Genomic DNA, 27,236 nt, shown 5'->3' with positions numbered 1-27,236 from the left:
AACTTTTTTGTGTATCAGGAGTTATCATATCCTTCGAAACAATAATAAAAATTAGCTGAAAATATAAAACTATTCTCAGTCACTCCAATCCGAAACCGAATCCGAAACCGAATCCGAAACCGAATCCGAAACTGAGTCCAACTTCAGCATCGTCGTGATGGTGGCTGATTTCGTCTCCTGCGCCGTCAACCTTTGACCCTTGACAAGTTTTGATCTATGGCTTCTGCGTTTGCGCAGTATTCATGACCTTAACTAAGTCAATATTTCAAAAGCGGAAAAATCAGTTCTAACTGTCTCTTTTTAGCTCCTTTTCTTTGAATATCGAATCCCATATTTTATTAATTTTTTAAAATAATGATAAATTGCGACACGGAACAATTTTATTTCAACAGCTAGTAATACCTGAAACAGTAGGTGCAAAAATATTAGTTTACCAGTTCCTTAGTGTGACGTCACACACCCGAGAAGAACGCATAGCTAGCTTGTGAATCAGAGACCGCAGCACTGTTTTCTCAAGTTACAGTGCATCTTTCACCACCAAAAGATTCACCAAGGGCAGAACCTCGAGTTGAAAGATCAAGCCAGCGGGAAGCCAACTTACCAAAGAAAAAATCGATGCTGTGTACCTCTTCGAAGATCAGGATCCCTTTTCCAGTGTTGACATTTTTGTTCGGAGGCTGTCCAATTACGTCATTCGAGCCTTTATCGAGCCCTTCCATGACTTGCTTACAGACCGGTGTCAATCAACTCTCAAGTTACGGAAATTAATTAGCCGAAGACTCGATCCTTGGAAGACCAGGCAAATGTCTGAAAAGTTCATAAACGTGTCATATTTCCGTATTATAGCGGTACTGTGTGTGAGCGTGTTTTGCCATGGACAAAGCTACGAATGTAAGTCACACCATGGTCACATCATTCATCATTTAAAAACGGAATGAGATCACACTTCACAGTCCCTGTAGTGTATGTATGGGACTGTGATCAGATTTTTGATGGCATTGAGCCACAGTCCCTTTTAGGACTGAGATTGAGATCATGTTAAGCTTTGACGATTGATTGTGTCGTGCTCATATTGGTACACACCCGGGGTACACATTTCAGTCGAGCCAAATAGCTCTTGGATATCCAAAATTTCAAAATTTCCCAATTTGACATACAGAAATAAACAGACTTAACAAATGACGCAAAAGAAATATCCATTTTCATGCTGTATGTTTCTTAGAGTTTATGTGCATTTATGTTCCTATAAGCATCTTTATTGTAATAAGTTATGACCTAATCTGCATGTCTGAAATTTGGAAAGATTTATCCATAAACATTCCTAACTTTTATTTTAATGAAATTCAACCTGTAAGTTGATTTCCACCTTGTGCATATTTGATTTTAATATCCCAAAGAGAGCCTAGACTACCCAGGAACTCATAGTCATATTTCACAGTTCAGTGTGCTGTGTGCTAGTTTTACATTCTTATATATTTTATGAGGAGGGTACAGTACAACTAGTATGGGTGTAGTCAGGATGGGAAACTGGTGTGCTGGATATTGGACCATGTGTATCCCTTTCCATACAATCAAAAGTTTAACCCTTTCAACTTCATGGTTCAACCCAAATATGTTTACAGGAATTTGGATGAATAGGTCAACAGAGGTATATGTATAGGGACAGTAAGGGTATAATATGAACGACAAGTAGTTTTTCCAAACTACCAACAATTTGACACACAGAACATAGTTTTGTAAATTCTCTCACATTTCATCTTACACACCATAGTTCTATTTTGAATGGCTTTCCTGTTTTCCCTATCCAGTCACAACCATGGTCGTAGGATTGCCTGATCATTGTGATGACCCAAGAATACCAGAACATGCAATTCGTACTCCTCCCAAGGGTGCTGGCACTTTTTATGTCGGTTCCAAGGTTCATTATTCCTGTGAACCAAACTACAAGCTGAGAGGTTCAGCAGTGTTACAGTGTGTGGAAGGTGGAGCATGGCTTGCAGGAGCCTTCCCTTCATGTGTTGGTAAGATGACTTAAAATATTTTGATATTACATTGTCTTTACCTTGATGTTAGCATGCCTGTAAGTTATCTGTCTTCGTGCCTTCATGTTCATGAACATGCAGGGGCGTGCTAGTGTTTCATAGATAATTCTATCAAATTGCTGTAATTGATATGACAGTGACCTTATCCACTGTTGTGAAGTTTACAAAAAATTGCTACTGTAAGGAAAATGTGTCCACTTGATTACTGCCTACCAAGGACAAGCAGCAACTAAACTGGACAGGATACACATTGATAGGTTGATAGCGATGCACAGTGGATAAACTTTCAGAGATATGACCTTCATTGACCAGAATTAATAGCCAACCACACAGAGAATAACAACTATCTGACTATTCCCCTTGAAAGAAAGTCAAATAAATCGTAAAGCCCAAGTTTCTGCATCTTTATGCATTTTAATCTCAAGATCAGAACTACTGTACTTTGCATAATTGACTGCATTACAGTTTTAAGAAGTGTAATGTGTTTTTTTATTATGTCAACCCGGTTACATTAGCGTTTGCAGGGCAGGATCTGTTTTTCACCTTATATAGCTATCTATGCTTTACAAATGGCAGCAAGAAATATCCATGGATTTCGCTGTAGTGTTGTCAAACCCAGAGTCGGCAGTAATCGTATCACATCTGATCAGTAATGCTATAAAGTATGCCATTTCAAACCACATTATTGACATTCTATATATGGCAGTTACTTTGTCGTCTGATAAATCAATATCCTGAGGGTGTTTTGTTGTCAATGTTGTTGAGAACTCCACCCTTAGTAGTAGCATACCTCATGTCACATGAGGAAAACCAAACCAGTGACAATGCCTCATGAAGCGATGATGTTGAGGTCATGTAGTAACTCCTTTATCTTTGCTTTTTCCCATAATTTCTGTATAAATAATTTGAAAGGTATCTTTTATATCCTTCTTACACCCACGCCACAGTTTGACAGCTTTTGTATTGACACAAATGTGATATGAATTTTAACAAATTCTGCAGGGGATCACATTTTGAAAAGAAAACATCATGATGGTGTGTTTTTCGTCTTACATGACAAGGCCTGTGACAAGATTATGTAAATGGATAGAAAGATGAAAGCTGCTGTTTTCTTTTGATTTGCAGGAAATTTACAAAATGGGATATTGATAAATACATATTGTATTAAAATTCACATCATTAGGACTTTGTGTGAGCAGAATATCATGTGTAGTTGCTGCTTTGTATCATTGCTTTTAATACAGTTTGCCTTCAATTCTTACAAGTATGTACGTAAATGATGATGAGGTTGTGGTTTATATAATTCTAACATTGTTTGTACCAGTACGTTAAGGCTGATGTGAATAATTTGATGTGGTTATTTGAAAATCACTGCCATGACAGTTATTCAAGTAGTCTTTCCATCGTACCTTGTCAAAATTCATCTCAGTCCATTGTTTATCACAAGTATTTCTCAGAAAGTAATCAGTTTGGTTTTTTTGTGTCTTGTAAACAAGCAGCTCAGGGTTGTCCAGTTCCAGAGATATTTGAGGGATATGCATGGGGTGACTTCATTGACGACGAAGAGAATGGTTTCAAACCTGGGGCAAGGCACACGTAGCTTGTTTTGAACATTATTATTTGGAGAACAAATCAGCCAATCAAAACACCTGTCAGAAGAATGGCAAATGGGCGTATCAATGGCCACGGTGTATTGGTAAGATGTTTTATATTTTTAGGTATACGACAAAAATTGTATCAAAAATATTTTTCTTCCCTCCAATCATGTCACATAGTTCAAGGATTAGTTAAGGACACTTTTACAATAAAAATGAAGGTTATGTTGATAGGGTAAAGAGAGAGCTGGTCATTTTATATCAACAGTCCATGATACCTGAAATGTCCTTCTTCAGTACTTTCTTCATTGATATGCTTATCATAGCATTTGACAAAAACGTTTATTGCTCCTATAAAATTTAAACATTGCTTATTGCTCTGTAAAAGTTGAAACATATTGGTCTCAGCTCAGTTCAGTACTGTTTGTTTACTTAACAATAGTGTCATAAATATCTTGCTACTTAGTGGCTGTCACATGTTCCAGTCTGAATAACGTCTGTGCGTAACACCTATTGAGATGTTTGACTCATCTAGAGGGGAGTAGAGGGGAAGGAAATCACGATCAACCAAAAATAGATGCAAAGAAATGACATAGTTTCCTGTTTCTGATTGCTCGACCTCAAAACCACCATATTTGTCTGTCAGCATCCATTCTTCCAAGTGTTTTGGTAGGAGAGAAACAAAGCACCCAATATTTACTGATATTTGAAATTCAAAATGGCTGCCATCCCTGTTTTATCTCTATTGGGGAAAATAAAATTCCTGATTTTCACAAAATAAGCCAGTAAAAACTCTATTTACTCCATAAGCTTCAAAATGAACCTCCTCAGTAGGAGGTTAAAAGAATATATTGAAAGCTGGAGAGTCTGTATATCTGTTCCTGAGGTGCGTTCTGACTTAAACGTATACAAAAGTGTTTATGCATGAATGTTATGTAGGGAGATCAACCTCCAAAAAGTTTTGCCTCACTCTCTAAAAGGAAATTTTCATATTTACCCCTTGTGACTTCCAAGAAGGGTAACCTGCAGAGCCCTAGGAGGGCCATCACTCTTTCAACCTTTCAATCCAAGAGGTATAAAAAGTCATATTGTCCTTCTGCTGTGACCAATGTATTCATGTAAAACACATTTATGGGAATGGTCCATGTGTAGAATTTGTTCGCTACTGCTGGTATGCTGGTGAACTGGTGACAGTTTTCAGCAGATTTACAATGCAGACATAACACCAAAAACCTGTTGACATTCTAAGTACTCAGAACACAATATTTGTAGATACAAATGTATGTCCCAACACTGTGTGTAGCATATGTGTAACCATACATTAATTTTTATGTAACAGCAAAAATATATTAGCAGTACATACCCTCATTGGACATACCCACAGGTTGTAGTTTTATTCAATACTTGTTGCAGAATTTAAAGGATAGACTGTACATGACATTTTGAATGCAAACATTAAAAATTATTGCCCATTGAATCATAAATTAGGATGACAGTAAAGAGTTAGCCGGCAAATACACATACTTGAGTAGCATGGCTGCGGTTTCTCAATTTGAATGTTTAACCCTTCACCACCATGGTTTGTCCCAAATCCATTGTTTTCTATGGTAAAGTTGGACCTGTATACAGGGAACTGGGGGTGAAAGGGTTAAGTACGTTGTCAGTAATTGCAGCATATGTTTAGGTTAGTTTACATTTCCACCATCAAAAATCTATGATCCAATCCTTTGCATGTAAAATTTAATGACTCTGCAGCAACTCTGACTTTTTTCTTCTCTCCCCTAGCTGGTTGTGCCAAGCCAACTGATGTTGACCACAGTACCCACATGATGTCAGAGGACCCTTTTAGCGATAATTATATGTACAAACAGGGTGCAACTGTTACGTACAAATGTAATCCAGGTTTTAGGTTAACTGGAGACTCCCAGTTGGGTTGTGGGGAAAGTGGTTTGTGGAAGGGAACTGTCCCCAGATGTGGTAAGTTGGTTTAGATCATAAAAACCATACTCAGGGTCCTACGGAAACACAGTTATGCTCAGCAAGTCAACAAACAATGTTTACCAATCTCATAATTCATCTTGATTTTATAGTGACAGCAGTTCAGCATCATATTTGCCTGCCAGGACTGTGTTTAATACTTTTTGAAACAACAAAGAGAGCATCACCCGGAAGGGAGCAACTTTCATGGCCTGGCTTTGATAGAGTGCCATATCCACTCAAAATACACTTTTTGGTTTGATATCTTCATTTGCCATCCTTTAAATATTACAGGCCACAAATATTGCAAGTCTCATAAACCACACACTGGTTTCAGTGAGTGAAAGCCTGTCAGTGACATAACAGGCTTCAAAGCTGTCATCTGACTATCTAGTGTCAGCAGGTGCTTTTTAATGTAAAATAAAATTCATCTAATCAAACACTGTTATCCTGTCCGTGCCAAATACCATTATTTAGAGAAACGAGGTACAAAAAATTGATTTACAATCCTGGAAAAAGTAACTCTTAATCAGAGATTGTTAAAATAATCTCACATACTAAGTAGGCCTACAGGTACTAGTAATTCTGCAAAATTCTGGAAAAAACTTGTGTTTATTAAGATCATTTGAATATACTCCTACGCAATGATATTGCACTTGTTAACCCTTTTCCTGCCAAGTCCACATTTCACCACCAGGTCAAGATGGTTAAAATTAATGAAACACAACATATTCCATACGGTGTACTTTAACATAATACTGTACATTTGAAGGCTATTTAAAACATAAATACTGTAAACTTGATTTTTTTGGACTAATGATGCTATAACATGCCAAGCCAAGCGGGTGAAAATACGTCATGTTTTGGCTCAATACCGCTTTTTACTGACTCGGCTGATGGGAAAGTAATAGTCTAAATATTGTCTAGCAGGAAAAGGGTTAATGAATGTGTTCTTCAAATGCTTTATCTTTATCCACATTTTGATGTTTTTTACCCTTTGTCTGACCCAGAAAAAGACTGTCATGGAAAGCCAGCATCCATTAGTAATGGATACTATGTGATTCGGGGTGAAGTAGATGGACACGACCAATACATAAGCGGTACAGAAGTTACCTACTATTGTGATGCACAACACACACTATTCGGTAATAACAAGCTGTATTGTTCTAACGGACTGTGGAATGGAATACCTCCAACATGCAGTGAGTATTCCATCAATATTTCCTTCACTAATGGAAAATTTATCAGGCGATTTTGGTTGTCAGTTGTTTTTGTAGTTATACACCAGTCTTCCCCAGCATAAGAACATGAGAAGAGAACATGAACTTTGAACGTGTGTACATTAAGATAATCTCCACAACATGAAAACGGTAAATTGTTCAATATAATACCACCAGAGCTTTTGAACTGTGTTCCCTAGATACACCCATGATGTAGAACAGAACTATCAGTATCACTGATGTAAAAGCAGGCAAGAAAAACTAGTTAATTTGTAATTTTATCAAACAGATTTAAAACTCTTTTTAAAGTTTAATAGTTATTTGAATCATGGTGTGGTAAGTTGCTTATGTATAATCCTCAAGATTATGTTGGAATTTTTTCTTGCGTTTCTTTCAATCCGTAATATTTTTCACCGTTATATAGTCACTGTATGCCTAGCATTTTGCCTCTGACAATCTTTTCCTTCTGTATGCTCTCTTTTATTTGTGTAGAAATGCAGTCTGTGGAAACATGCCCCATGCCTAAAAGCTCACCACATGGCTACATTATCACCAGTAAACAGTCGTTTTCTGTTGGAAGCAAAGTGAAGTACACCTGTGAGGCAGGCTATCAACTGGAAGGCGACTGCCGCAGAACCCGTACAAATGAATGCGAGCGGGAGTGTTTACCAACTGGTATATGGTCTGGTAGTCCTCCCATTTGTATTCCAAATGGTCAGGAAGTTGGTATGTACAACAGTTTTTAGCTCACATTTGGTGTACCAATGTGAGGTTATCGTATAAGCTGAATCAGTCATTTGCATCTGATTTGCATGTCTGTATGTCTGTATATTTGTGGGTATGTGCGGATGTATGTCCGTCACACACAAAGGTTCCCATACCGCCAAAGCTACCATCTCAGTATTTGGTGTACAGGTAGATGCAGGGGTTGAGATGTGAATTTGTTCAAATGAACACATCAGTGTCAAAAATGTGCAAATGAGGTAAGAAAAAGTGAAATCCTGCAAATGTGCAGGAGGCATGGCAGTGAGAAACAGGCAAACTCCACTGATCTTGACTCATTTCCTGTCATTGTTTATGAACTGTTACATATTAACAGACCAGCTGCAACCATAGACAGTAGATGGGGAAGACCGTTTATACTAAACTAAGAGGGGCTTGTTTCTGCTTTGCATGTTGCTAAAGTTGACCTCCAGTACCTAAAGTTAGACCTTAATTACTTTTGTCATTCTTGTTTTTCTGGTTTAAATATTTCTTGTTGTTTTTCTGGTTGTACTGTGCAGAAATCATTGTCATAACATCAACGTAGAATTTTCCTCCACTGAACAGATAGAAACAACATTTATTGTTGATCATTGGTAACCCATACTGGTATAAACCAATTCTGATCAAATTTGAGCGACACCGTATAATTGCGGTATTTTTTGTACATGTACAACTGTCATAGCAGCTTGAAAAGTGTATCCTTAACTTGCCATTTACAGTATTTTTATAATGAAATGTGTTGATAACTTGCTTTTAAAGCTGATCCTTCAGAAGCTCCGTGTCCTTTATGACCATTTGTAAGTTGCCTGAATGAAGACTACGGTATTTACTCAGTGTATATGTAGTTATAGAACCAATTACCCCTGAATAATGACTATTTGCTCAGTGTTTATATTTATAGAACCAATTACCCCTGAAAATTTAGAGCTATAGAAATATAAGTTGAACGATAAATTTTTGCTTTTTGAGTGATACGTTTAACATAGCACAATGGAGTCTCTTTACCATCAAACTCACCAACTCTGCATTGCTCAATTCAAAAATTTTGGAAATTTCCTCGCATCAGCCCTTTAAAGTACATGTAATGTTAGGATGTGAAATTTTCCAGCGTCAAGAAAAACTATCAAATCTATGGCGCATCAGTTTAATTTCAAGGGCACACTGCCAGAAATGCAGATTTCAAGTTGATGAATGAGACTGCTGTGATAATTAAGGATCAATTATTTCATAAGATTCAAAAAAATGTGGTATAAAGTTTATGTACAAGTTGTTTTGAGACAAGACAGTCGAATGAAACACGCCGGACAGTCTGTTTATCATGTTGTTTTTCATGCGTCGTAATCAATCTACAAAGCTGTGGTGTCTTTCAGTTCTCCTTTGTGTTATAATGAGCTAAATAAATAGCATATATGACTGTCTGTTTTACATCTTCCTCCATGTATTTCCTGTTACTGAAGATTTCATTTTACATTCCACTTGCTTCTAAGAATTGCTTTGTGTCTAATGATAATTTGCCAAATTCAATTTTGATTTCATTGTGAATGGAAATGTGGGATCTGAGATTTTTTCATGTGATTGTGTGGCCACAGCAGGGCAGAACAAGTTAGAATATAGATGTAGATGAAATTTGTGCAATTTAACAAATTTTCATGTTTTCTTCACCAGGTTTCTGCAGCGACCCTGGCAAACCAGAGAATGGTGAGAGATGCTGTCAAAGCAGTTTCCAGTCTGGTGACAAACTGAGTTTCTACTGTGATGCAGGTTTTGCCAGAACAGGTTCATCTGAACGAACTTGCCTCAGTGATGGAAGCTGGTCTGGTTCACAGCCTATCTGCTACCCAGGTGAGTGTGACCATCGTAGAGACGATCACGTTTTAAAGGGACCTATCATACATAGAAAAGCCACTGAATTGATTACTTGTTGTTTGATGGTTTGATGTTTTCAGTATGTTGTTATATGTGATAGTAAACACAAATAAGCCTGCAAGTATAAGCCATAAATATGTAGGAATTATTAACCCTTTCACCATCATATTTTGGCCCAAACCATTGTTACCAATGATAACTTCAATATTGCAGGAACACCTTGCAGACCAGAGGAAAACAATCTGGAATTAAAAGTGAAAATCATTGTCTTTTACAGTGAGCTCTCTAGCAACGAATCCACCTGACGTTGATGGCATTTTCCTCACAAACACTACCTTGACCATTGTCATAGCAACAACAGGGACTGTACTTGGTGTGCTGATCATAGTAATACTCCTCAGCATAAGACAGTGCCATTATCGCAATAGACGGTTCAGCCGGTCCTTACCCATGCGACATTCTCACCGACGAGCCAATTACTCAGTTAGTCCAGATGACATTGACAGAGTGGCACTCATCGCATATGCAAATGGTTTAGAAGTGGTATTGCCTTCGTACGAGGAGGCCACAGCATCAGTACCTCGATCCCGCCCTCCGTCATTTACAGAGACCAATGAATCAGCTGACAACAATAATGGGAACACTACACCAGCTGCTTCCGTCCCGAATCCAATTCCACTTCCTCCCAGAACACATTCATCCAGGTTTCGCCGCCTTCCACGAATACCGAGAGGTCTGCGTCTACCCCCACCGCCACCTCTAAGCATGTTGGATGAGAGGAGAACCAATCCCGAACAACCTAGCAACTCTGCAGGCCGATCTGCAGAGGCAGGTGTCCAAACACAGGCTGACAGTGCTCCTACTGATGGTGCGCCCTCTAGTGGTGAAACCGAACGCACTTGTGAACCTGTTGAAGATGACAGAACATCAGACACTGCTGGGTTGTTGCTTCTAGAAAATGAAATATCTCAGGTCACTTCTGCAGCTCCGAACACTGATGTCACAGCGCAGACTTGTGATGCAGTTGAAGATGATTATGATGATGTGGAGTTACTAACTGACCTAGGGGGACCACTAGAGGAGGAACAGACTCAGGAAAATGTGCAACAGGGTAAGTTGACAAAATCACAATCACAAAAAACACAGTCATAGTCTTTTGTGTACCAAAGGGTAGCAAAATCCTGAAAAAGTCACCAGAAAGTCACTGGTCAATTCCCAATAGCTATCTGTTGAAGTATATCAACAAGGCTGTTGTAGGGGATAGCAGGAACACTACCGCTGGACCTAAAATCATGTACCTAACTTTCATGACATCTACAAGTGGAATTCAAGTATCACAAAAAGTATAATTATTCCAGCCATAACTACAAAAATCAACACAAAGAATGCATGCCAATCTCAACCAATTTCTCCCAAAGAAACTTGACATCTGTGAAAGATCTCATATGACATGCAAGTTGCCTTTCTGTCCTAATTCAAGTAAAAATACATCATTCAGAGTATTGAAAGTCTGTGAGCGAGACAGGACTTTTTAAACTTGTCATATCTCTTCATTTCTCTCAGATGACAGTCAGGAGGCAAACAGAGAAGAAACTCAGGGTACTGAAACCTCGACAATGGGAACAAATGACAATCATGAACACCATGAAGAGAATCCAAGTTCTGAAGATACTTAAAATCATCCAGATTTTGATCATCTCTTGTACTTCTATCTATATATTCTACTAAGTCTCATTTTATTGGACAGTCATTTAATACTTTCACTGATCACAGTGTTGTATGCTTAGTACAAGGCAAGTAGGAGCTCTGCCTTTATTTTGTCAGAATCTTAGATCTTAGGTCTGGCAAAATGTCGTAAACAAAAAACACTAATTACAGGTGTCTTCTTGCAGTCTTAAGCCACCAACTACTAACCTGAATTCTCAATTATGAATCTTGATCTAAAGGGATCCATCATGGTTCATGATGAGCTATTGTGTCACAAAAATACTCTTGAATACCATCTCTTGCAGGATAATGTATCAGTATGTGTATGTTGAGGAGGAGAAAAGCATGATAAAAGTAGAAATGTGAGAGAGAGAAAGCATGAAAGAGATACAATACTTGACATGAAATAAACTGAGATGAGCATGTCCAAGTTGGTAGATCAAATGTTCAAATAAGAAACAATGTTTGTTTACAGTGGAATGAACAAGTTTTATGTTGGAAAATATGAATATAAGAAGTTTTATCAGGGTAAAGAAGAAAGCAATCTTTAGAGTGGCCTTCACTAGCAGACACCTGTGTTTTGACTGAAAATACCATAACACTCTTAATTTACCTCATTTCAGACATTTATGTTATTCCTACCCAGCCATTTGAACCTTGTAGAATTATTTAGCTAAACATTCTGTTTTCTCAAAGATATGAATCTATCAGAAGGACCTTGCTAGTTATCTTTAGTGCCAAATTTTGTGCAGTTACATATCTCTAACTGTGCTGATTGCCAAGGGCCTTTTGTTTGATTGGTCGTTATCATAATCTGTCTTTCAGTGTCCTGTACGTATATCCATGATTCTTTGTTGTTTTTTTGGACCCTAGGAGCCCAGGGAACATTGTTTATTTACTGCAGATAAAACGGAAAGAAATATTTACATGTTTCAAATAACGATTAAAGAAGAGAATGCGTAAATATGCAGTTGACTTATTTGAGTACATTAACATAGTTAAATGTGGTACCCCGGGTGACGACACATTATGTTCAGATTTCAGCATATGTTGTGCCTAAGCTATGCTGATGATTTCACATCTTGCAATCAGATCGAATTCACTGATCAGTTTGAAAGAAGGTGAAACTTCTTATGTACATGATAAGACTTTAACCCCTGCACCACAATGATGTGGCCCAAACTCATTGTTATTAGTTGTGTGTAAACCTGTTTAATGCAGGGAATGTAGGGTAAACAGGTAAAAAAGTACAGTTTGCTGGACAAGGGGGTGGCTTTGATATTCAAAATAACTTTGAAGAAAGGGTACTGAATTATCATGAACTTTGAACTTTATATTCAGCAGCAGATGTTCTTGTTATTTCTTTCCCAAGGAAAGCATATTGGGAGAGGATGTTACCTTGGTAACATTTATAATGTTAAAGGTCAGAAATATCACCATTGCAATGCTCTATTTGCAGTACAGAAAAGACCCCCTTGCTCTCCATGGTAGATGTTTTAATAAAGCTCATTATATGAGCAATGCTGGTGATAGCTGTTAGGAGAGAGACACCTCCTGTTGTCCTTATATTGCAATCATATGAACTCATAAATTTCAACTTCAACACCGAGACAGATATATGTGCTCGATGCGGACAATGGGCTGTCAATCTAATCACTCATTATCTGCCAACTGAGCGTTTTTTGTGAGTGGTTTATTTTTAGATTTTTTTTGTCTAAACAAATGGGCAAAGTTTTCATAAATTGGCCAGGTCACAGGTGTGTGTCAGTATGGGACTTGAAAAGCAAAGAGAGGGTTTTGGGTCACCTATCTTCTGAACTTTCAAGAACTGTACAATTTGCACAACCCTCCACTGTAAAGAAGGATAGAAACGTTACATGAGAGAATTTCAAATAAGCAAAATGTGTAACATGATTGAAATTGCGTTGCTTCAGTCTATTGTATAATTTCCCCTGTGACTAAGCTTGAAGAATTTTTGTAAATGATTTTTAAAATGTATTCTGTGTTTTGTATTTATTTAATGAAGAGATGTTTTATCAGTTTAATTAAATTCCTTCCTGTAACAGAATTTTTTCTGTCTATCATGGTCTAGCAACAGTCTTATTCAAATGAGGCCTTGGAATTAGATTTTGTATCTTATGCTTGATTGCACACCTTTGTCTACAACCTCAGTGCTCATCAGAGACTAGAGTTCTGTACAGTTCATATCAAAGTTGCAATACTGGACTTTGTGTAGTCCGTGTCACTCAGATTGGCCAGCACGCACATGCAGAACACTGAGATATATCTGGCTTATGGTGGTAATACATGCTTGACTAAGGACTCCTTTCATGATTAGTAAATAAACACTACCCCCTAGGATAGTGTTGAATCATACTGGAGCGTAGCATGAGCCTAGTGTTATTTAGTTTTGCTGATTGATCAGGCAATCAATAGAACTTTTATCAGAAATATCATGAGTTTGACTAACAGAGGTTGATGTTTTTGTCAGCGATGCATGCATGACATCTACTCATACATTATTTTACCTCTTTACCATACTTATCCTTTGTACTCAGAGATCCATAAATAAATATCATTTAAAACTATCATGAACCCTGCTGCCATGTGTTGTCTGTCTGAGATCAGCATGAACAAAGCATTTTGTCTTCTGCTGTGGAAGAGCAGATCAGGACTTTCAAAACCAAAGCTTAAAATTGATATTCCGAGGTAGGATCTGTGAGTCTGTTAAAAGCTTCCATCAAATAGAAGATGACATATTCATGTAGGAAAATGAAATAGTAAGTTGCATTGATGAGACCACACACCACATGTTTGTGTGTTCCATCTTAGTCTCCTTGTTCTTGACTCTTGTCCATCTACCGGTATTTGTGGTCTTTCTGCTGCCCCCTCTGAAAAATTGTTGGACTCATTCCCCCCCCCCCCCTTCCATTAAGGTTTGACTCTGCGGCTACAAATTTAACCGTTCATTACCCAAAAATGAAAATGTTTTCACCAAAGAACAGCCTTAGACCTGATTACATTACTCAACTGGAATAATAATTTGCAGAGGTTTCAGAAAATGGTATTTGGTCTGTCGTCAAGAATGTTGCCAGATGTAGAAAGTGGACAAGCATATAGTGTGATCTAAAAGTTTTAATGGCAGTGGGCAAGGAATAGACCAATTTTGATCTGACTAGCAATAGATCAACAACAATGTGTGACCTGTTTAAAATACCCTGGTAAATGAAGCTATGCTGTGAGCTAGATGAATTCAGCTATGTGCGCTTAAAAATGATTGTTTCTGTGTTATTGTTACTTTTATCCAAGTCACCCATGAAGGAATTGTACATAAGATAGCACATGTGCATTTTTTTAGCTCACATTTGGTTTTACCAATGTGAGTTTATCGTATAGGCTGAAGTCGATGGCGTCTGTATGTATGTGTGTATGTATGTATGTATGTACGTACAGTATGTCCGTCAACATCAAAAAAACGCAAAGCCCTGCACGTTTCAGCTTGGTATTTGGTGTGTGGATGCATCCTGGGCTATAGATGGGATTTTGTTCAAATGAAGTCTGCATTGCCAAAATTATGCAAATGAGCTTACAAAATGTGAAAATGGTTAAGAATTAATAACTCAAGAACCGCTTTTTTGATTGCTTTGAAAATTCGTGTACACATACCTAAGGTGAACCTCATACAGGTTTACGAATATTGTGAAGATATCCTTAATTTTGTATTTTTGCTGATTTTTTTGTGATTTTTCTCATTTTCAGTAAAAATTCTTCTTCTCTGAAACCGCCGGCCCAATCGCTCTCAAATTTGGGTTGTCTCTTTGCAAGGGTGTTACTCTTCTAATTTGTTGAAATTATGACAAAATTGGGAAAATTACTATTTTTGTGCAATTTTGTCATTTTTGGTCAAAAAATCTTAGACAGTGTTTCCTTTTTAAAACCCCTGGACAGACAGCTTTCATATTTCGTACACAGAGGTACAGAGATGACAATAGTTAGATATGTGGAAATTGTCCTGAATATAAAATTGTATTTGTAAGACAATATTTCATTTTTGGTCAAGAAAACTTTGTCTCAACATTACTTGTTTGATAGCTTTGTAATTTGGTATAAAGTCCCTTGTTTGATAGCTTTGTAATTTGGTATAAAGTCCCGAAAGATGTTATTAGATAAATTTTATGCTCAAAGTTGTTGGGAAACCCCAAAATTTGTATATCTTCGGTACTTTTCTCAGTTTGTGACCTTAAATGACCTATACTAACCCAGGATATGTTGTGAGACAATTTTGAAGGCTGTGAACATAATTTTGTCATATTTGATACCAATTTGTAGGAAAATTTGATCCAGAAAACAAAGCTGAGGTGATTTTTTCATTTTGGACCAATTTTTGCAACTTTTCTATGTAAGACATACAAAAACTGATGAGAAATTTGGATCCAGGATAATTCCAGATGTTGTAATCACCACCCACAGTGGAAGGCATTTCACTATCTGTAACTAACTTAAGTGTTGTTTACATTAGAATGATAACACTCATGGCATTAATTAAAATTCTCCCAGGTTGTAAATGTACTTCCTGTGATTTGGTCTTATGTAATACCAAGGGGTGGAACATTTGATATGCAGGAGGGGGTAGGGTTTAGAAGATCAATGATGTAGCATTACTTTTTTACCAGATCCCTTGTGCATTTTTTGCCCACTCCTACCTTTTCTTTTTATCAAGCCCTTCTCTGTTTTTGTTGTTGACATTTGCTTATGTATTTAGGATCTGCTTCTCCCATTGCTATAGAAGTTGATATGCATGTTCCTAAAGATGACCTCCAGTACCTAAGTTGGAGACCTTATTTGCTTTTGTCATTCTTGTTTTTCCTGGTTTAAATATTTCTCGAATGGACCAATTCAAACCGAATGTGAGCACATAGTGTCCTTGACGGTTTTTTTTTCTCTTGGTGCTCTGCCTCTAAATGTTCATATTTGTGACAGATTCCTCAAAAGTTACATTTTTTTCTCTATGTAAAGGTGAAATACTATCAGAATCTTGAAACCATCTACGACAATTCGAAAAATATTTATTTGCAGTTAGTGATGGATAGCTCGTGAGGTCGAACAGGTCAGCTATTGTCTTGCTGCTGTCAATCTGTCTGATTGTTGGCACGAAATCTTACCAACAGCTGTCATCAGATCAGAATCAAATTTGGCACAAACTTTGTTTGGAATGATAATGAGAAGTTAGTATTTGATGGGTGAGGGTTGCACAATTAATGCCGATCTGTGCAATGACATGTTCAGAAATCAGGTATTCTAAAAAATTACTGAATGTAGATCTAATGAATCTTGCTATTGATATTGATCATAGAAGCATGGCAGATTTCAAGGTCATTTAGTAGTTTCACATCAGTGATATTGCTTATTTGCATATTGAGACAAGTTTTACTGTGTAGAATTAAATATTTGGATGAAATAAACAAAGTTTGTCGTAAACTGCTATCTGTATCAATGATACCATGGTTTAAAAGTCATGTCAGCTAGCTTTTAATTTATATATTAGTGATCTTTCAGTGCCTGGACCCATAAGTTCGTTAGGGACTTACTGTGTATATTGACCATAGAATAATAAAATAGTGAAAGATATTAAACATTTTCATATCAGGTAATATGTTATTTGCATATCTAATAATATTTGGAATTGAAGCTACATTCCAATGGTGACTGTATCAGATTTAATGAAACTACGGACATAACCAAATATATGAGTGAATTGAAAACTGTATTAACGGTTTCATGTCAAATAATTATTCTTTTGAAGTCTTTTTCAAATATTAACCACACTGAAAATAGTAGCTAACAACTGGTCGGTCTAGGAATCTTTCGTTCCCTGTGAGTCAGTTAAGCTGGCCCACCTGTCATCGGCATGATAAGTAATCTTTCTCTAGGTACGTTACCAATTAATATACCGTGAACCGTCGTGCCACTGAATAATCTCTTTACACCAACAGCCTGTCAGACAGCTGTGGGCAATCCCATCCGATGGTGCGTATCACGTTTTTATGGATGTAACTATGGGTAACTCGGCCAATTTTCCTTTTAGAAATCAAAATTTACCATTTGCTTTAAAATAGGATACTAATGGCATTATGTAAATGAATGCAAACAAAATAATATAATATCACGCCAACAGCGAACCATTACTCCAAAACTGGCGTTGCGCGCGCATGAATAAAGCGTGTAGGCAGCGTGTGCGCGCATCGCAATCAGCGTTATTTCGTGACCTCAAAACATTATCTTTCAAAACGTATCATGCCTAGGGAATTGTGTGAGGAGTGGTTAACACAGACAAAAATGCGAAGCAAAAGTTGCTGAAAAATTGCAGCAGTGATGTTTAATGAAATACTGAAAAGTTCATACGAAGGTCCGCCGAAACTGGGAAACACTTTCGGGGGTATGCATCAGAAAAAATGTCAAATTTGGAACGCTAAAAATAAATTGCATTTAACATCCTGACCACCCCATTCAAGAATGGCTGTCCTGGCTCCATTCGCAATATCTTTGATGACGCATTTAATTATCATATGTTATCAAAAAGGATTTTTGATGATTTTGACTGCCATATGGATGTGCTCACAGCACTTCGCGTGTGAGCTATATTACTCTGAGTGGAAATAGGGGTTAGGTCTATATAACTTACTCAGTACTTATGGCCTTCATCGGACTCACAGTAATATACAGCTGCCGAAACGTCATTAAAGTTTATGGCATCTCAACAAGTAAAACGAAATGCGGGCTATCTCAGGAGACAGTTACAGTGGGACAAATGCACTAAGGAGAACGCAAATTTAGTTTTAATTCCTGTTTCATCACAGGTGAAACTTTTAAAAAAGACCCTTCAATGTACCAGGGTATTTTAAACGTGTGTCTCCGGCTGAAACACCCAGATTGTAAAATATCAGTATTTCAAAGTCAAATGAAAAATGTTATAATGCTGAATCCTAACAAAAATTGAAAATACAGAAAATCTAATTGTAGTCTAAAATAGAGAGTGTGCTTTACGGAATTAATTACCGGAATTCTTTGTCATACCGGTTTCATTACCCCACAGAAACTGCGTAAAAATGGTGAGGATCTCTTTTTCTTCAACCGAAAGACATCAATAGAGGTCCCTCAGGCAGCTGGGAAGATGCAAAGCCACCTTTATGTTGCTTCAGAGTCTGCCGCCGCCCTCAACGTCTGGCATCTGCCATCGTTGTTACAGTTCACTGTGTCAGAGGGATGCAGCGTCAGCTAAAAAACTTTGATGGTTAATAAACACTGTTTTAGTGATCGAATAAACACATCTGCTACATATTAATATTCATGTTTTACATACTCTATTAGACACTAGCAAATTTCTTCTCTGCAACAATCCTACAAATTCAAATAATAATCAATAATAATAAAATGTGGCGTATATAGGTGATTCAGCGTACAATATAAAGCAGGTGATCGTTACACAAATTTTGTAGATAGTAACATTTCACTGTCATGCTATGCGATGTAATCAATCAGTCGACGCGACAAATGACCTTTTCTGACATCTCATGTTTGTGAAAAGTTCAGTGGGTCATGATGAATCAGGTACTCTGTCATCTGTTTGGAACAAAGAACGATTTATTTTTTCTGCATCACCCGTCCAGTACAATCACTCCGTAACGGCTGTGGTGAGCTGGTCAACCCTAGGGCAATAATTATCTTTACGGTAGGGATTTGACAGGAGTCGTGTATCTAAAGGGCACTTTATTAACTAGTTGAAGATTACTTGGAGGTGTGAGCCTGATAATTTGCCATTATTATGGTAACCAACAACAACAAGACCGACAACAAACGTGTCTTTAGGGAATTACAAACAAGCTTTAATATGTTCTCTGACACTTAATCGCAACGACAATAATATCGAAACAACAAACAATCAACGAAGGCCACATCTTCCTTTTTATTTATCTCTGAAAACACGGACATCCTCGCCTCCTGTTGCCATGGCAAACAAAATCCAACGGTAAACTTCACAGCTCCTGGTAAAACTTATTCATTAGAGCAACGGACGCACAGCGTCGGCAATTAACGTGATCAAAGTCACGGTAAATATCGGGGTGAATACTGTCTGTATCAGTAGTCATCTTTCTGCTGTGGCTCGACTAACAGTTGCAAGAGCAAGAACCAGCTGAAGACGGTGAACCGATCGCAGTTTATACATGCACTTCACACAACACTCACTGTCATGAATATGGAAACTCGAGACACAGCGTATTAGATTTTATCTCATTTTTATTACAACTTGTACCACATATACATACACACAGTCAAATCGTGTGACAGTACACAACCAAACCGCTATACAAGTAGGAGATCTTTGGTTTGTTTTACATTGGAATTCCACAAGCTCAACGAAGAAAGCCTGGGCTAATCAGTCTGACAAGCATACAGAAACGGCATTCCGTTCAAACTTTTAAAGTGGCCCGTGCGAGTATGATGGAGTAAAATATTTTTATTAAATTAAAAATCGGCAAGAATTCCTGAGAATGATAATTTCACCATGGTACCTGTAAAAGTATTACGATATTGTAAAGTCAGTGTGCTATCTTTTCTTTGATTAGCTGCCTTGTAACCCTGAACATTCTTAAATAAAACGATCAGAAGTATTTTTGAATAACTGGTGAAAAAGTCTACAAATTTTCTTTTCTGGACATCTTTTACGGCACACCAATAGTTAAAATCACCATTTTCATCTTAATATAGAAGACTTTGTATGATTAACGAGAAAATAAAACAAGTAAATGAGACTTTTTCGCCTGTAATCGCTATCCAATCATTCAAAAATATTTCTTATCGTGTTTAATGCAAATATGCAAAGTTGACTGCCCTGTATGGCAGATATCACATGACAGCGATATGATCACGAGACATTTTGCCAAATCAAAGCTATGCAGATAACAAATCTCCAAATAAATGTGTATGATATCATGCACTTTGAAAATTAGCCTTGAAAAGATTACAATATATGCTATTTATATATATTCCTTTGTATTTAGTTCATACAGGCCAAGCGTGTTACACATAACAATACTTCCAACAGTAATGTCACAGTTTACATTCCACTTTTACATTATTAAAATTCCTATTTAATCGAATTTCAAAAAGTGATATATGGAGAGATTATTTCAGATGCGGATAACACAAACGGTTGCTCTAAATCCCTGAGTGGTTTACAGTATCTCAAAGTCCAGAAGATGATTTCGAATGAGGGACTTATTCATCAAGGAAAAGACGAATGTGCTCAAAATCCCTGATTGAAAGACATGTCAAGTATGTTCTGAATTTGTTTTTGGCTTTTCTGTCAATGATATATCACTACCATAAACCATACACAGCGTCTCATATGATATCTCTCATGATTGTTCAATAAGACAGGCTGATGTGCTTCTTACCATGCCCTCAATACGACACAAAAACACACAATTATCGTGCTAGACAGTATGTGTGACCGCGATTCCGCACCTTCAATTTTGGACTCGCGAGAACACCCGACTACTGCACATGCGTATAGGGCACTGGTCAAACAGATGAAATGCACGTAAAACTGTACACATACAATCTGCAGAGAACAAGTTAATCCATTGTCAATTTTGTGGAATGGCTATTCTGCTAATCTGTTAAATATCTCGCCTTTTGTAGCCTATTCTCTACAACACTACTTAATTATCGAGTCAAGATAACAAATCAAGCACAAAATACATGGTATGAAGACACATTCTTGGCTGCGTATAGAGCCACAGTTTACCAAGGCTTGACCTTGCGTGACATGAATTTAGTGTTTTTAATGTATGGGTTAAAGGCCTGAGATATACTGTGTGCTGTGCCATAAATATGTGTGCTATGCCATAAAAGTGGAAACAAAATACAGGTAGGTCTATGGACGAAGGCAAGCTAATTCGAACAATACCTGAAATGCTTACACAAACAAGCTTGTGAAAGAATCATAAAAGTTACAACCTTCGATGTAAACAATCTTCATGACATTATCAAATTGATAATACATATCAAACACCAAATGTAAATATAATTTATCAAAGCAATTGGCATCTATCAATCTATCACCTGATGGTGGTTATCTTCCACACATGGCATGACACATGTGAACAGTACCGTCCGTCGGACGCATCGTGATAACAAATACCAATCAACACATCTTCTCCTGGTTGAGTCGATGTAAGGGCAGTATTGTTTTCATGTTGAACACAAGATTTTGGCGAGATCTTAACCTGTCTTTCTTGTAAACAAAGTAAATTGGGTTGTACATGATATAAAATGAAAGAATTTAAGGATTTAAAGAGTCTTTTAATTTATGTGACACCATGGAGCTAACCGACTGGCAGACGATATCGGTCACCAAGAGGCGATTGCATCTTCGCGACTTCTTACTGTTAATACAGAATTCAAAAGCCTCAAAACAAACTAAAAGCACTCCAGACTGACGCGATTAAGTTTTTCTTGATTTTGTAGTCGTTAACCGCTGCCTTTGAAGGTCTTCGTATGTGTTTTGATTTATTGCTAGCTCCGTGGTGACACACGTCGACTTTTAAGAGCGTATCAACAGTAATACAAGGTATAATATTAACGGGAACTTCGATAACAAAAGAATCGATATCAAGCACATTAATCAAAGGGCTTTTCAAAAACATGACAAATTTTCGTAAAACAATTGTAACTGAAATATCGGCAAAGCTGTGGAACAAAGAAACAACAGTTACTGTTTGAACAATGTTACGGCTGTCAATCACATCTACTTATAGTAACCAATTATTGATTTTCACTGAGGTACCACGCAAAAAGTGCGCCGCCTAAATGTGCCGTGCTGTGCCATGACAGAAACTGAACATGGCTTATACACCTCTTTTACGACATCAGCAACTTTTCGATGACCGAGCACCTTCAACAATAATCATTTGATTCACCACTTCATATTGCCTGGTGTTACTGAATTTAAAATGGTGACCATGTGACATCCAGAGTGGTGGGCGTGAAGACTACTTTTGACGAAGGTAATGCCAAGTTAAAGTACTCCCGGATACCTGAATCATAGGCTTTATGAACTATTTTACAATTTTAAGAATTGCCGTGTTGTTTATAATGCAATGTAAACATTGAAAGGACAAATCTCCCCGTGATATTGCAGAAAATATCATCTACCCCCATACAAAAGAGTCATCATACAAAATTACAGACTTTCGACCATTCTTTACTGACCTGTAGAATGGACCTACGATTTTGATTCTGTAGTTAAGCCTTATAGATTGACGTGTGAAAAGTTTTAGGAAGGTTTTACATCCTCAATAAGGCATGTGTATCTGTACATAGACGGTGTATACAAGTACTCCTGTGAAACGAGTCTTGTACGACTCTACCACAATAACGAATAACTCTGATCTAAAAGTTAGCATAACGTGGAAAACACGGCCAGGAACTTGAGTTCGGCGGAAAATGAAGCCAAAAGCTGTTCAGCGAGTCAACGTATGCTTCAATCAAACCAGGGTCAGACAAGATAGATAATGTCCAACCTTTTCGGTCGTTTTTTCCACACACTGCAAAATACGACCCGTTCGTAAGTAAACATGTACAAAAAGGACATGGGTACAACCACAGTCCCTCCACACACGGTGGGAGGAGGGACTGTGGTACAACCTTGCATCCGTTCCCCAAGTTAAATTTTACAGTGAACTCGCTTCTCGGCTTTTGGTCTTCGACAAGCTCATGTGGTCTTTACGTATTATTATAGTAGTCCGGTTAAACATATTAAAGTGAGATGGCTGTTATTGAAATAATACACGTTTTTTAACAGTCAGAACCAAGAAAATTAAATAGCTTATTAGTAAATGTCTGTTCAAGCACATAACTTTCACCTAAACTCTGTGCGTATATCCAAATGTAAATACAATGAATCCTATGAGCATAGATGTCTGTAAATTTGACTGTGTGGGTCATAGGTCAGTTTTGCACCGTGAAAGATTGTAAGTAAAGATAAGATTGCATGACATGAAGAAGCAAAGTAGACATATGACAAACAGAACAAACTAGATCTCTGTCGAAAACTTATTCCATGTCCTATCAGGAGAAAGGAAGACACACTTATGCAGCTGTTTCTGAGTGCAAGGATACTCTCCACAACGGTTTAATACTGTCCCTCGATTTTCATCCATGTCAGGTTCGATGATCACATTTAATGTAGCTTATAAAGCAGGAGGCAGTTTTGCAGATGTTTTTGTGTACGTGTACAGAATCTGTGGTTACGGCAGCCTTGTTTCTGGCCAGAAGTGACTTCTACTCCCTGGATTGCTTATCTGGCCTCCATCGGCTGGCAACAAGGCCGTTTCAGTTGGGGCGGGAAATGAAGTCGTCAACACAATAACCTAAGTACAACATATGGAACTTTTTAGAAAAGTCACGAATTTATATGTTGGAATACCTTTAGATTGTGTTAGTTCTCCCTACCCCGACTTAGTCGTCGCTATTCACATCAAAATAACGGTCACATGTCGTATTGTCAGGTGTTAATCCACGTGTTTTATGTCCACAAATTGTCAGAACATAACATGACACCCGCTAAATGGTTGTTATGAAAGCCTCTACCAAGAGAACTTCGGCGGAGTCGTCGGTGAGCACTGAGACTTCGGTGGAATTGGTACGAACGCTCATGGCCTTCGGGTTCCAGTTTTTCCTCTTTTGAATAAGTGGGATAAGAAGGAAAAGAAGCGCCGCCAAGAGGCACAGACTCCCACCAATGTAGAAGGCGATAGTAAATGACTGGGTTTGATCGTATGTTGCACCTGCAATAGAGAAAGGGAAACATTTATTGTAAGGGAGGGGGCGCGAGGGCGCTAAAAGTAAATATTGTTGATATATAAATGTACAAACAATTTTAATTTTTGCGAACGATCTTTTCGTTGACACTGAAACGGTTGATGATATTGTTCACTTCTCTAAAATGGGGGCAAAACCATCCTTTCTGCCAACGCTGAAAGAAAAGCTGGGGCACTCCAAAAGCAAGAGATTCTGATTTATATACCAGTTATTCCACTCTCATAATCATGCTTCAGTTTGTCTCCATTAATAAGTGAAAAGGGTGTACTTCATACCTGCAATGGTGGGGCCAACCATGATACCAATACCAGCGGCCACCAAGGATAAAGTCCACGCCTCGGCCAATATTTCCATTCCGAATAGGTCCATGCTAGCTTTGAATAACATCGCATTCACTATACCCATAAAGAAACCAAATCCTGCAAGACAGACATATATTTTTGTTAAATTGACTCCACAGAAACAGTTTTCTTGACAATGATTTAACCTGTGATATTCTTGACAAAGTTCGACCAATCTCATAAATATTCAGAGTGGGGGAAATAGACTTATTGTGATCTTCCTTTATTCAGTGGTCGTCCCGTTTTCCAGTTCAGATACATATTTGCTCTAAAAACATGCACAGATATGCATTTGTCACTGAATTAGAGATGAACATTTAACCCTTTCACCTCCATAGTCTGCCCCCAAACTAAGTTGTTATCATTGTGGTTGTGTACCTGTTTACAGGAACTTACATGGAAGGGGGGTACAGGTTAATCCTTACTTTGATAGGTCGTCATATTTTCATGAGATACTTCGACCTATGTACAGGAAAATTGGATGAATGGGTGACCTCTCGTCCCGATTGGTCGGAAACACTCACCTGATCCGAAAACGATCATTCCCGAGAAGGACGTTATAAAAAGTAAGCTGAAGATGCCCAGCGCCATCACGAGAGAGGACAGAGGATAGAGGTAGATGACATGGAATGGTAGACGATCACCAACCAGGGCTGCAGTTGAGCGTCCTAGCAGATCGGTGATACCCATGGCAGTGAGGGCTAACGCTCCCCGAATTTCTGGAATGCCGATCGTTGTCATGAACTTTATCTGTAATTAAAGGGTTCAAAGGTTCTGTTAGATAACTGTGAAATGGACAGTACTAGGAAGGAATATCTCGTCAATATTTCGCGCGCGTTTCTCAGTCATGGCTGATATGCATGTCACTGTATGCGTCGTCGGCGCTTGTTTCTCATGTTTCTCAGTTATTGCAAGGAGTTTCCTCTTTCGTGTTAAACTTTTCAATCTTAAGTTAATATTCTTCAGATATGATTAATTCTGATCATCTAAGACAGAGTACAGAAAAAAATTCTTTCCGCCCACGGTCCTGTAACTTCCCGTTTAATGCAGTAATCATCTTTGGGATAATGGTGGTGTTTTGAAGAATCAGATATAAGACATGTAAGTTACAATAGTAAGCACATCACAAACAAGATCAAAGTTTGTAGGCATCCACGGCGCGTACGCCAGGTACGAAAGAGCTATCCTATGACAAATAAGTCATCGTTGATGACACAGTCCCCACTTGTTAATGGGTACTTTGATTACATGTCCTCAGAAGAGGATAGAGTCCTCTTCTTTAGGTCTGTGATAAAAATACTTTTGAATAAATTTGCTTGATACATGTCTGAGTTGTAGTTCAGGACATGGAAAAATCGTAATAAAATGGCCACATGTCGGCCATATTGGATCGTATCACAAAACAAATCGATGTGCATATGTATGACATAGGTCAATGTCCTTGTACAAAGTTTGAATAAAATCGGTTGAGATATGCCTGAATTATGGCTCTGTACATGAAAAAACCGTAACAAAATGGCCGCACGGCAGCCATATTGGATCGTATCACATGAAAAATTGACGTGCATATCTATGACATTGGTCAATGTCCTTGTACCAACTTTGAATAAAATCAGTTGAAACATGCCTGAGTAATGGCTCTGTACATGAAAAAATCGTAATAAAATGGCCGCCTGGCGGCCATATTGAATCGTATCACAAAATAAATCGACGTGAATATGTATGACATAGGTCAATGTCCTTGTACAAAGTTTGAATAAAATCAGTTGAGATATGCCTGAATTATGGCTCTGTACATGAAAAAATCGTAACAAAATGGCCGCCTGGCGCCCATATTGGATCGTATCACAAAACAAATTGATGTGCATATCTATGACATTGGTCAATGTCCTTGTACCAGCTTTGAATAAAATCAGTTGAAACATGTCTGAGTTATGGCTCTGTACATGAAAAAATCATAATAAAATGGCCGCCTGGCAGCCATATTGGATCGTATCAAAAAACAAATTGACGTGCATCTGTATGACATATGAAGTAATCCTTGTACCAAGTTTGAATGAAATTGCTCCAGGCATCTCTGAGATATCTGCGTGAACGGACGGACGCACGCACGGACGGACGCACGCACGCACGCACACACGCACGGACATGACCAAACCTATAAGTCCCCCCGGACGGTGTCCGTGGGGACAAATAAAATTACTCCTCATTAACCCCTTTGCCGCTTCATAAATAACAATTTTACCAATCAGAATTACATTCTGATTTGGTATGTTTAATCTCTGCTCTACAGCAAAAGCGGGTAACCCATTTACAGGCTTACTCAGGGTTTCAAATGAATTGAATGATGTGCAATTTCAAACTCATGCTTCGGATAGCATGTTTACTCTGCATCATGTACCAGGGACAGCCTGTCTGCACGAGGGTTGGACGTGTAAAGAGTTGAGACAGTTACTCTATGATGATTAAAGGTTAGCAACGGTGACTGGAGCTTTGATAACATGTCTGAAATCGCGTTTTGTTCTGTGTTCCCTAAAGGTGACAGAGCAAAATATATCGTTGAGAACCCACTTTGGTTATCTTACTTGATTTTAAGAATTGGTCTGAAATAGGTCAGAACCTCTTGTCTCGAAGCGGTGATAACATTATATCTAGAACCCTACGGACGGTAATGTTGACACCTGTTCGCCGAATCCACCAGTTTTCAGCTCGCGAGGTTTATAAAGGGAGATAATATCATACTGCTGTCAGTGTGTCTGACTGCTTGTATCAATATGTCTGTCTGTCCTTCTGTCTCTGAACACGATTTTTTTTCAGAAAAAATACTGATGACGTTCA

General features: G+C 38.0%; 2 protein-coding genes across 3 annotated transcripts in view; one reads left to right on the top strand and one right to left on the bottom strand.

The window, feature by feature from the left end:
* The first annotated feature begins 443 nt into the window (after positions 1-443).
* LOC139149168 (uncharacterized) lies at positions 444-13,767 on the top strand. 2 transcript variants are annotated; one of them, XM_070720742.1, is made up of 9 exons: positions 444-891; positions 1,809-2,021; positions 3,542-3,738; positions 5,423-5,614; positions 6,625-6,816; positions 7,327-7,560; positions 9,265-9,441; positions 9,743-10,576; positions 11,029-13,767. In XM_070720742.1, the coding sequence occupies exons 4-9, from the start codon at positions 5,464-5,466 to the stop codon at positions 11,139-11,141; spliced, it is 1,701 nt and encodes a 566-aa protein (XP_070576843.1). In that variant the 5' UTR covers positions 444-891; positions 1,809-2,021; positions 3,542-3,738; positions 5,423-5,463; the 3' UTR covers positions 11,142-13,767. The 2 variants fall into 2 exon arrangements, with proteins under 2 accessions (XP_070576843.1, XP_070576844.1); XM_070720743.1 differs by having other exon boundaries at positions 3,539-3,738.
* A 5,682-nt stretch (positions 13,768-19,449) lies between these two features.
* The window catches only part of LOC139149167 (monocarboxylate transporter 2-like), a 38,544-nt gene continuing 30,757 nt past the window's right edge, over positions 19,450-27,236 (bottom strand). Inside the window, exons 6-8 of the mRNA XM_070720740.1 lie at positions 24,923-25,148; positions 24,333-24,476; positions 19,450-24,023 (exon numbers count right to left, since the gene is read on the bottom strand). Coding sequence (XP_070576841.1) covers positions 23,800-24,023; positions 24,333-24,476; positions 24,923-25,148 — 594 coding nt within the window. The 3' untranslated portion in view covers positions 19,450-23,799. The remainder of the gene's footprint in view (positions 24,024-24,332; positions 24,477-24,922; positions 25,149-27,236) is intronic.

Source organism: Ptychodera flava, chromosome 14 (assembly GCF_041260155.1).
Source record: "Ptychodera flava strain L36383 chromosome 14, AS_Pfla_20210202, whole genome shotgun sequence".
NCBI lineage: Eukaryota > Metazoa > Hemichordata > Enteropneusta > Ptychoderidae > Ptychodera > Ptychodera flava.
Note: the sequence above shows the minus strand (reverse complement) of the source record. Positions and strands in the feature narration are given on the sequence as shown.